This window comes from Apis florea, unplaced genomic scaffold (assembly GCF_048593485.1).
Source record: "Apis florea isolate Af1SG1 unplaced genomic scaffold, ASM4859348v1 contig_3170_pilon, whole genome shotgun sequence".
Taxonomy (NCBI): Eukaryota; Metazoa; Arthropoda; class Insecta; order Hymenoptera; family Apidae; genus Apis; species Apis florea.
The window spans coordinates 4,389,830-4,401,861 of NW_028256714.1; the positions used below are offsets into that span (position 1 = coordinate 4,389,830).

A 12,032-nucleotide genomic window follows, 5' to 3' on the forward strand; every position below is an offset into this window, starting at 1 on the left:
TATAGTTTTTGATTATAATACTCTTAATACTGCAATTATAGTGGTTAAATGATTCAATATTTAGTATTATCTCTTCTTTTCAATGTCCCTTTATTATGGGTTATCATTCGGGTTATCTAAGTTATATGATATATATATGAATATAAAAAATATAATTGTGTATATTTATATAAGTATACATAAGTATTTATTTCTTGATCAATCAATTTTCTGAATACTTAATATCAATATTAATTTTTATTTGTTTTGTGCTCAATCATTGCGAAATCTGGCAAAAATGCATTATCATTAATGAAAATCATGATCATTTATAGTAAAAATTTATTAATTTAAGAAATATTTAATTATTACTGATTATTTTAATAAATAATTTTTCGATTTACCTAATAGTTTTTTATAGAAAATATTTAGATATATTGATTCATATGTTAAAAAATATATAATTCTATTTAAAAATATAAAATTAAAAGTTCACAAGTTCTTTATGTATTTAATTACACAAAAATTTATATCAGAATAGGCTTTTTGAAATTATTCAACTTTTGTTCAAAGTATTTTTTTAATATCATGAATGAGATATTATATATAAAGTTATGCGAGACATTTCATATTATTGAATTCTCCAGAATGAAAAAATTCAAAAAACATCTAATATTATAAAAATATGACAATTTTTATTGTAAGCGATAAAAATACAAAAAGTAAGTATCATTAAAATTAAGAAAAATGTCGAAAAAAATAAACCCAAAAAATAGCTGCGATAAACTAGATCTAGACAAATTTTACATATTTTCTTTATATTTTTCTTAGTTTTCTAGTATTTTTCTAGAAAATCGAGAATTTAGACAAAAATTTTAGCTTAAGAATTTTTAGAAAAATTTCACTATCATTTTTTATTCAATTATATTCTTCTAATATAAAATTAAATGTTTAAATTTGCTAAAAATTTAAAATTGGAATAGATGGAATCAGCGCCATCTTCAGAATGCCGCAAATGAAACTAATGTAGAAAAAAAAATTAATAAAGAAGGATAGAATACGATAAGAATTAACAACTAGCGCCATCTCTTGAATATCAAAGATATTTCTTGAAAAATAAGATAAAGTAGAATAAAAATTGAAGACCAGCACCATCTCTTGAGTGATTTTAGAAAAACGATTTTTTTTAGATACTTTTGCCATTCAGAGATGGCGATAGCGATCAATTCTTATCCTATTTCTATCCTTCTTCTTTTATTTGTTGTCTTTATTATATTAGTTTAATTTACGGCACTCTGAAGATGGCGCTGATTTCACAATTTTTATTCTATCTCTATCCTTTTCTATCTTATCTGCTCTTTATACTATTCTTGACGCATGAATACAAAGAAATTATAATCTTGTTCTAAGTCGGTAACATTGAAAATGATATTAAAATGGTAAGAGAATCCTAGTGTTTTCGAAGAATTCAAAGAAGAAAAAATGCATTGATTAGATTTTATTCTATACTTCTATACTTCTATCTGTATTATATATTACGTTTTTTTTCTTAGTAATGAAGTATATATATAGTTAATTGTTCATGATATGTATAATGTAAAACATATAAATATATACAGAAATAGTATTTAAAATTTGAAAAGAGGTTAATCTATTTGTCAAACTTACAAATCTTGTATAAACTTTTAAGAGTTTAAGAAAATGTCTTTTTTACGTGGATCAACGAATTTTGTATGGTGTACGACTAGTGTTCTTGGTAAAGGTGCAACTGGAGCAGTTTTTCAAGGAGTAAATAAAAATAATGGAGAACCAGTTGCAGTTAAAACATTCAATCAGCTGAGTCATATGCGACCACATGATGTACAAATGCGAGAATTTGAAGTTCTTAAAAAAGTAAATCATGAAAATATTGTTCAATTGTTAGCAATTGAGGAAGAACAAGATGGTCGTGGTACAGTGATTGTTATGGAACTATGTACTGGGGGTAGTCTTTTTAATATTTTAGATGATCCAGAAAATACTTATGGATTAGCAGAAAGTGAATTTTTGTTAGTGTTAGAACACTTAACTGCTGGAATGAAACATTTACGTGATAATAATTTAGTACATAGAGATTTAAAACCAGGTAAGAAATTAAAAATATATATAATTATACATATTATACATCTTTTTAAATAAAATCATAATTATTCTTGTAGGTAATATAATGAAATTCATTGCGGATGATGGTAGTACAATTTATAAACTTACTGACTTTGGTGCTGCTAGAGAATTACAAGAAGATCAACAGTTTGTTTCTCTGTATGGTACAGAAGAATATTTACATCCAGATATATATGAAAGAGCAGTTTTACGTAAACCTGTGGGCAAAACATTTGGAGCAACTGTAGACTTATGGTCTATAGGTGTAACATTATATCATGTAGCTACAGGAAACTTACCATTTAGACCATTTGGTGGACGGAGAAATAAAGAAACAATGTTTTATATTATTACAAAAAAAGCTTCTGGTGTTATATCAGGTGTACAAACTTCTGAAAATGGACCTATTGAATGGAATAGAGAATTACCACAAAATTGTCAACTGAGTACTGGTTTAAAAAAAATTGTAACTCCATTATTAGCTGGTTTATTAGAAGTTGATCCTCAAAAAATATGGAGTTTTGAAAGATTTTTTTCAGAAGTAACAGATACTCTTTGTAGAAAACGTATACATATATTTAATATACATAAAGGTAGTCTCATAAAAGTATTCTTGCATCCTGAAGAAAAATTGACAGCACTACAAGTACATATACAAGATCAAACTGATATTGCACCTCATGCTCAGATACTTCTTTTTGGAGATACATTTTTAACAAATATTATAGAAGAATCTACTCCTGGAAAAGGTTATCCAAATACATCAGAAAACAAGCCATTAATGTTATTTTCCAAAGAAAATAATAATGTTGATTTACCCGTGGATACAGAATTACCTAAATTCCCAGTATTTGCAAATTTAGTATCTGTTGAAAATGATGCTAGTCAAGCAAAAGTAGCTTGTTCTGTTGGTTATGTCTGTAAAAGAAGAATTGATAAATTAGTATTATGTAGTAAATTATCACAGGATGCAATAGAAGCTTTTAGTGGACTTGTCTCAACAGAACTTACAAGATTATTAGAAAAATGTCAACATTCCAAAGAATTTACAAAAGCTGTAGAAGATACAACTATAGCAATAGAAAGAAGTGAAAATCTTGCTTGGCAAGTTTCTAGAAAACTTGGAAGGCAGAACACCTTAGAAATAAAAAATTGGAAAAAGGAATTAGATATAAAAAGTAAAGAACTTTTAACTGAATTAGCTCCTGCAGTAGTACAACTTCATCAGAGGTAATTAAATTTTATTATTACCTATTCTTTTAATTCTTTTAATTCTTTTAATTCATATAATAAAAATATATTCATTTTATATATCATTTCAAACATAGATATGTAAAAGAAGGCAGTTTACGTGGTGAATGGGATAATATTATTCGTGGATTGTGGTGTCCATGGTTTAACAAAGCAAGTCAAAAAGCTGCCACTTTAGTCGACCGTTTACGAGATGGTTGGCAACATTTATTGAGAGATAGAGCTACTCGTGGTCTTACATACAATGATGAACAATTTCATGTTCTAGAACGAATAAAGGTATTTTTTTAAAATAAATATATAAGTAAGAAGTATATAAGTATATAAATAAGAAAATAAGACAATGACAAAATAATATTTATTTTAAATTTTTTACTTATTCTCAGGTTACATCCACAGGTCAAAGAATAAAGAATCTTCTTGAAACATTTTGTATTCCTTCTATGATAAGTCGATCTGAATGTGTTGCTGATTGGTACAAAATGGCACAAACGGTTTTCTTACAAACTCAAATTTTAGACAAAGATGTAGATAATTATGAACATATATTAGAGACATTTTCTTATCGTTTATCGCACGAAAGCAAAGAACGATATGAGAATTTTGTACATTTAATAGACAGATTTCCAGAGAAATTAAAAACTATTGAAAAAACTAATTCACCTGCTCAAGAAAGTACAAAAAAATGGAAAAATATTTGTGTTATGCAAGAACAAATTGCAATGATTCTATATAAAAATGGTTTACTTATAGATCAACTTGATCGTTTATCAACTCTCGACAGTTTAGAAGATACAGATGACTCAGAATATACATCGCTCTAGCAAAATTTTTCTTAATTTTTATTATTTTTTTAATGAGAAAAAGACTGACAATATATTTACATTAAATATAGAAAAAAATAAAATTCCCCTTGAATTATATTATTAAATAACGTATTTCATGCGTTTTAAAATTATAGTTTTACTTATCAAATAAAAAAAAATATTTTAAAAAATTTTATATATAAAAAGTATATTTTTTTCTTTTCTTTTTAAAAAAGATGATATGAATTCCAATATATTGTAAATAGCGATATATTTAATCTATTTAATATCTTCATGTATTTGTATATACAAAGCTAATAAATATATTAATGTTAATTATAATATATATTAAATATTATGGAAAAATAATTTAATAATTGATTTTATAATATTTAATAATTTTGTGATAAAAGAAAAGATATTATAAATGCATGAATTCTTTTTGATAAGTACGTTAATATGATAAAAAAGTTTAAAAGTATGTTTATATGTTGTATGTGTGTATATTTATATATACACCAATTTTTAAATTATTATTTATAATTATCTAAAATTTAATATTATAAAAATGTTATTTATATATCTGCATGATTTGTATTTTTTTCTGTTAAATTTGTTAATCGTTGTTTACGTTTCTGCTCTTTATGCTGTTCTTGAATAGTGTGAAAATGTTTTAATAATTCAGAAAAATCAAATATGTCTTTAAAAGATTTTGGATTCGATACTGTTCTTGGTATAGATTTTGTTGTTGGTGGTATTGCTGCTAAACGTCTTTGTAAAGTTGCATATGCTTCACTTTGAGGAAGAATCATGAGTAGACCATAAAGTGCATATACTAAAGCATCATTTTCTTCTCTTTCTAAAAGCTGTAACCTCAAGTCTAAAATGCATTATTTTTCTGTAAATATAATTAATTATAATAAGAATTTAATATACTTACAAGTAAAAATTGGAGATTCGATTAATTGTACTAATTTGTCTATTTCAGTAAGAAATTCCACGGTTACTTCTATGTTTTCACTGTTTTTTGATTTTAGTTAAGTAATATTGGATTATAAAAATTTAATTAAAAAAAAAAAAGAATATGTATTAATTATTCACAATAATAAAGGATACAATGATCGAATAATGTTACATGCATGTTCATAATGTTGTGATAAAAAACATAATGCTACAGTTGCAACAGGATTGTGACACCAAGATATATATAAACATTTAAATAATTCGCAACTTTCCTATAATAATATACACAATTTAAAATAATAATTAAATATAAATAAAAAATATAAAGAATACTCACTAAAGAATCTAAGTCTTTAAGTTTATTGCGTAAATCAAATAATTCTGAACTTGTTAATAGTATAACATTTAAAGTTTGTATCATTGTACATGCAAAACTTAAATTTGGTTCCTCCAACAATATTTTTGCTAATGTTTTATAAATATCTTCAGCACTTAATAAAACACATAATTCTCTAATGATAAAAGCTCCTCTTTCTTCTAATAAATGTCTGTCTGCTGAAAATATTCTTAATAAATTTACAATAAATTTTGTAAAATACTTATTTTGCATTTTTGCATTTGAATCTGTAATTGCTGCTTCAGGTGATTTTGAACTAATTATTTCGGCCATTACAACTAATGTTTGTTGTACTACTTCATCTGAATTATCACTTAAAGATTTCATTAAAATTGGAAATAAATTTTCAATATGATTAAACATTTTATGTGGAATGTTGGTGAATAAATGATGAATCCATTTTAAAACAGCAACTTTTGTTTGGACTGACATGCACATTAAATATTTTGTTAACACTTCGACAACACTAGATAAATCTAAACTTTCAGCTAAGGAACAAGATTGACTAGAATCTAAAAAAAAAAAACAATTCTTTTTATGACCATTACCATTATTTAAATATTCTAATTTTAAAAATCTATAATTTTACCTTTTTGAGATTGAATATTAGTTTCACTAACACTATTTACAATTTCTTTATTCTTCATTGTTATCAATTTCATCAAATTTATATTGACTTGTGTTGCAGTTTCTTTAATACTTTTTCTGGTATCTCCATCATATGCTAAACAGGGTAATACTGCTATAAGAATACCAGACATATAAGGAAGCATTAGAGGACCTGATAAATGTACAAATTCCTTAATCCATGTAATTGCTGTTAATTGTAATAATTCATCTGTACTTTGAGCATGTGTAATTAAAATATTTATCATTCCAGGAAAATCTACTCTTCCAGGATTAGCTTTTATACTTCTCAAAAATTCACCAAGAACTGTGTCTGTAACTTTTTTAATTTCTTGTGTTGGATCTTCTAATATTCTAAATAAACCATCAAGAATTTCAGGTAGAAATATAATAAAATCCATATTAGGAACAGCATCTAAAACTGATACCCATGCTATTACAAATTGCCTACCAAATGGACTTTTAGTATAAATACGTTCTCGCAATAAAGGCATAAATCCAACTAAATCAAATAAACCACTTTCTGTTACAATATCCTGAAATAGTTTTTAATAAAAATATCTTCATATTATATATATTTCTTTCTTATAAATTTTAATTACCTTCATTAGTCTGTCAAGTAACTCAGTAGCATTTTTCACTGATTGTTCTGAATCACATGCTAATTTACTAAGTGCTGCAAAAATATCTGTAAACTGTGGCAATACAGCTCCTCTTGCTACTTTTACTACATTATATAAACTTTCACAAGCATAATATCTTACACGTAAATCAGAATCACAGAAACAAGCTAGAATAGGATGAATTAAATCTTCTATATATTGACCAGTATCTTTTCCCAATCCTACTGCTATTGCTGCTAAACCTATCAAACCACCTTTTCGTGTATGTGGATTTTGTGATGTAGCAAGATCTTGACCTAACACTTTTAACAATCGTTTAATTTGAACAGTATTATTGTGTGCAGCAAATTCTTTTACCATTCTAAAATAAAATATAATTAATAAATATCCCAAATAAAAAATACAATACAAATAAATGTAGAAACATGGATAAACAAAATATATAACCTTACTTTTCTATTTCCAAGGCTGCTGCTTTTCGTTTTTCGTAAAGTTTGTCATTAAGAGAACGTACACAAGCAGGACTAAGAGGTGCATAATCTCTTTCAGACATCATTTTTTAATATCAAATTTTTATATATTACAAAATATACATTAAAATAATTACAAAAAATGACAGTTATTTCTATATTGTTCCAACCTCAAATTTTTATCTGTCATATTAGCGCATGCGTTTTTAAATAAAATATATGTGAAAATAAATTAATAAATAATGGTTTAAAGTAAAATATATATAATTTTTGTTATTATATTAAAGCATTATAAAATGTCAATCTTTATTTTTTCTTAAAAAAGAAAGAAAATAATAGAAATTATAAAATAAATATTCTTTTCTTGTTATTATTATATAATTATTTAAAATTAGAATGTATATATTATAAATTATTTATAAATAAATTTAATAAATTTATAAAATTTTTTATGAAATAATGTATGAATGATTTATAAAATGATTATGAATAACTTCATATATATATATTTATAAAATCAACATTTTTATTTATATATATATATATATCAATAAAATATTACAAGGAAATATTTATTTGAAAAATCTTAATAATAATAATAGTAATATTATTATTATTATTATTATTATAATATTATTTGTATCTATATTGTATATCGTTTATGGTACGACGTTTAAAAATGTCGGCTTTTGTGACTTTGTTGTTATTGCCTTTGTTTATAAGATTGTACGTACAATAATCGGGGTAAGTTTTATAAATTATTTTTATAAATAATTTTTAATTTAGTACATATTTAATAAAAATTCAAAAATGTCTTATTATAAAGTAAGATAATTTATATATAATAAAATTCTATTTATAAGTTTAAAATATTTAAAATATTTATATATAAAGTTAGACATAATAAACTTTTAAAAAATTAAGTTGTTATTACATTTTAATGTATTTTATCATGTAAAAGCTTTATTATAATTAAATATATTAAGCAAATTATATTTAAATATATTGTAATAAATATATAATTATAATGAAATGTATAATTAAAGTAATATTTTATTTATATAAATGTTAAGAACTGTAAACAATGGAACAACAACAACAACAACAACAGTTACAGACTGCATTGACAGCAATTAAAGTTTTACGTTCAAGTGTTGGTCAAGTATTTGATTCTTTGGGAAATGGATTACGTGCTGATCATGGAGAAGAAAATAAAGAAAATAAATATTTGCTTGAATTGCAAGAACTATTAACAACTGTTAATGTGAATTTAAGGTATTATTTTAAATCTTTAAAAATATATATATATTTTTAAAAAAATATATCAAATATGTTTTTATGTTTAGAGATGTTGAACAAGCTGTAAATAGTTTAAATCCACCACCAGGAGCATTTCATTTAGCAAGTACTACATATCTTAGTCAAGAAACAACACAAGAAAGACAAGCATTATATAGTACATTAGTTAATAGTTATAAATGGACAGATAAAGTCCATGAATATAGCAATGTTGCTCAATCAATACTTAGTCAAAATTCTTTAAAAAGATCATATAATACAACTAGCAGAGCAAAAAGAGGTAGAATTCAAACAAGTAATCATAATGTTCCTCAACAGTAAGTTGTATATATATTATTATAATATTAGAAATGTATATGTATGAATCAATATAATAATAAGTTACTTATTATTAATATATATTTTTTTTGTAGGCAAGTAGATTCTTTAATAGCCACATTTGATAGACTTTTTAGTGATATGACAGTATCTGTATCTCGACCATTTGCATCAAATGCAGTATTACATGTTACACTAGGACATGTTTTGAAAGGAGTTATAGCATTTAAAGGTTTAATGATTGAATGGGTAGTAGTTAAAGGTTATGGAGAAACTATGGATTTATGGACAGAATCTAGACATAAAGTTTTCCGAAAAGTAACAGAAAATGCTCATGCTGCAATGTTACATTTTTATTCTCCTACATTACCTGAATTAGCTGTTAGATCATTTATGGTAAGGAAGCATGAACATTTTGAATAATATACATCATAGAATATACATCATATGTTAAAGATTTAACTGATTATATATTTTTTTATTTTATAGACTTGGTTTTATAGTTTAAATAACTTATTTAGTGATCCATGTAAGCGTTGTGGTTTACATTTGCATAGTGCTTTACCTCCAACATGGAGAGATTTTCGAACTTTGGAACCCTATCATCAAGAATGTAAACCATAAGTATTTATAGAAAATTTTTATAAATTGTAAAAATAATATTAAATAATATACTTTCATTTTTTTAAAAAATGTATTTTAAATATCTATCATATAAAATCTATAAAAATGGAAATTCATAAAATCTATGAAAAAAATATGATAAATATTTATACCTTTTCCTGTTTAAATAAATAAAAGAACAATGATATTACTTAGTAAATATTTTTATTTATAGATTTTAAAAGATGTGTGTATGATCTTCCACTTAAATTTATCTGTTCAGCTTAAATACATTAATCATAAGTAATTAAAATATAGACAATTGCTACACATATATACAATTGCAAATAAAACCATGTTTGCAATATACATTGCGTTTATTTTTTACTAATACAAACTTAAAATTGCATAAATTAAAAAACAAAATGAAAAAAATATGAAATGATTTCTTTTTAAAAAAAAAATTAAAATAAAACTTGATAAACAAAATTAATATATAAATAATTTTAACAAATTCGAAAGATAATAAATTGTTCGTAAATTTTAAAAATATAAAGTTTTCTTAAATTAAATTTTAATTTTTTATTTCATTGAATACTTGTAACATATTGTAACTAAAATATAATATAAATTAAGTACAGTCTTCTTCATAAAATAAATGTTAAAAAGAATTATATCAATAAAAAGTAAAATTTCTACGAGACAAAATACTTATTTTTTGTGTCAAGATTTACATATAATATAAAAATGAACAGACATAAATTTTTCTTATTTGGAATATAATAGTTTTGCAATCGATGGTTTTTTTCTGTATCCTACATATGTATACCATTCTTAATGTTATTACATGCTATTAGTTTTACGTAACTCTAATTATTATTATTTAAATATAATTATATAAGTACTTTTCACATAACTGTACACATTCACATTTGGAATATTGGTGCTCTCTATGGAGCACAAGTCGTTTAAGTGGCAGTGAACTTATTTTACAAATCGTTATTCTGATCACTTTGTTGGACTGTTCCAATTTTTTCTTTTCTCATCTTTCTTTAAGGCTCTATAAATGTTGCAATACTCAGTGAATTTAATATCATATCATTGACTTGAAACTATATATGTAATCATAACTGATTTTTTTATCAAAGTCATGGTAAGTGCGGAATAGGTCCTCGCATAAAGATTTGCCGTTCATATATGTATATGTATATTTATATATGCATAATATTACAGCTTTAGAAACGAGTTATTTATTTATTTATATATCGTTACGTGTAAATGAATTATAGTGAAATTGATTTTTTGGTACGAGAGAGTGTTTTCTTTTTAAAACACTTTAAACACGTACACATTATTTTAGACCTTCGAAAACAAGAGAAATGTCTCATGTTTTGTAATTTTATATTCATATGTATATGTGGCATAACTGTATTTCATTGTTATATTTATCTAATGACATTAATTATAATTTTCATTGTGACGAAAGTAGAAAAATCGTTCATAGATTATCTTTTATTTCATTTTTAGATGTAGATAATTTTGTGTTTGCTTCGAAATATTCAATGAACATGTATCACAGCATGCCTTTTCTCGACAGAATTAATAAAGAAATATGATTCAAAATTCTACAACTTATTTAGTTAATTCTGAATTCATATATATAACAGTTTAAGGTAATTTCTGTCACTAATTTAAGTATAGATTAACAAATTTCAAGATGTGAAAAGTAAATCTTTGGTATGTCATAAAATAACTTTTTTAATACGATTCATTTTTTTTTCGAATTCGACTCGTCAACTTCACTTGTTCAAATGTGTAGTTATTTCGAATCGAAATAATTGCAACTACAGTATATATAATTATTGTGTTTAAGCTTGTAAGGATTTTAAAAAATGGATATGCTACCAGCACTCGGTCCGCGATTATTGTACAACCATAACACGAGTGAGAAACAGTTCATTTCTGTTCAACATACATATAAGTACGATATTAACGAAGTTTATGATCGTTATCATTAGTCTGTAACATTGTGCTACTATAAACTAGTAGCTATGTATCAATGTATAATTCTATCCTAAGTATTCATAATTAATATTTGGAATTCTGATAATACTCTAATGCAAGGAAATCTACTTTAGCATATTTTCAGTTCAATAGCTTTATTGCCTTTCTCACTGATTCTGTATGATTTGGACAGCTTATAATTAAAAGTTTTTTCTTTATCTTGTCATTTTTTTTCTCATTAAATTATAATATACGATTTATCGCACACGATGTTATTTATTTATTTTTTGTTTATTCTACTCTAGATATCATGTTGCGATTATACCGCAATATTTAAATAGCAAACCGATTTGAGATTAATTTATTTATAAGCTAACGCGATCAGTATATTCTTTAGTGTTAGTTTATTATTCTATTTCTGAACCTATTTTCAGAACTAAAAGTAATTTATTCAAAATCTAAATTCATTTAGACTTTTTAATCTGTAATGTAATGTATACGCATTAAAATATCATAAAAAGCTGAAATAGAATAGTTTAAATAACATTCT

The 12,032-nt window shown here is 24.1% G+C and overlaps 3 protein-coding genes across 4 annotated transcripts; 2 read left to right on the plus strand and 1 right to left on the minus strand.

Annotated features, from left to right (window-relative positions):
* The first annotated feature begins 1,400 nt into the window (after positions 1–1,400).
* IKKepsilon (I-kappaB kinase epsilon) lies at positions 1,401–5,312 on the plus strand. The gene is made up of 4 exons (XM_003692880.4): positions 1,401–2,104; positions 2,178–3,351; positions 3,450–3,651; positions 3,759–5,312. The coding sequence occupies exons 1-4, from the start codon at positions 1,681–1,683 to the stop codon at positions 4,194–4,196; spliced, it is 2,238 nt and encodes a 745-aa protein (XP_003692928.1). The 5' UTR covers positions 1,401–1,680; the 3' UTR covers positions 4,197–5,312.
* On the minus strand, positions 3,709–7,380 carry LOC100865346 (protein VAC14 homolog). Of its 2 annotated transcripts, none has more exons than XM_003692879.4 (7): positions 7,241–7,380; positions 6,768–7,149; positions 6,128–6,701; positions 5,479–6,050; positions 5,295–5,413; positions 5,119–5,198; positions 3,709–5,058 (listed from the first exon to the last, which is right to left on the minus strand). In XM_003692879.4, exons 1-7 carry the CDS (start codon positions 7,342–7,344, stop codon positions 4,754–4,756), a joined length of 2,136 nt encoding a protein of 711 aa, XP_003692927.3. In that variant the 5' UTR covers positions 7,345–7,380; the 3' UTR covers positions 3,709–4,753. The 2 variants fall into 2 exon arrangements, with proteins under 2 accessions (XP_003692927.3, XP_086766139.1); XM_086910013.1 differs by having other exon boundaries at positions 4,662–5,044.
* A 94-nt stretch (positions 7,381–7,474) lies between these two features.
* On the plus strand, positions 7,475–9,689 carry MED27 (mediator complex subunit 27). Its single transcript, XM_012485445.3, has 5 exons — positions 7,475–8,002; positions 8,332–8,533; positions 8,605–8,874; positions 8,971–9,271; positions 9,365–9,689. Exons 2-5 carry the CDS (start codon positions 8,343–8,345, stop codon positions 9,497–9,499), a joined length of 897 nt encoding a protein of 298 aa, XP_012340899.1. The 5' UTR covers positions 7,475–8,002; positions 8,332–8,342; the 3' UTR covers positions 9,500–9,689.
* Positions 9,690–12,032: the final 2,343 nt, after the last annotated feature.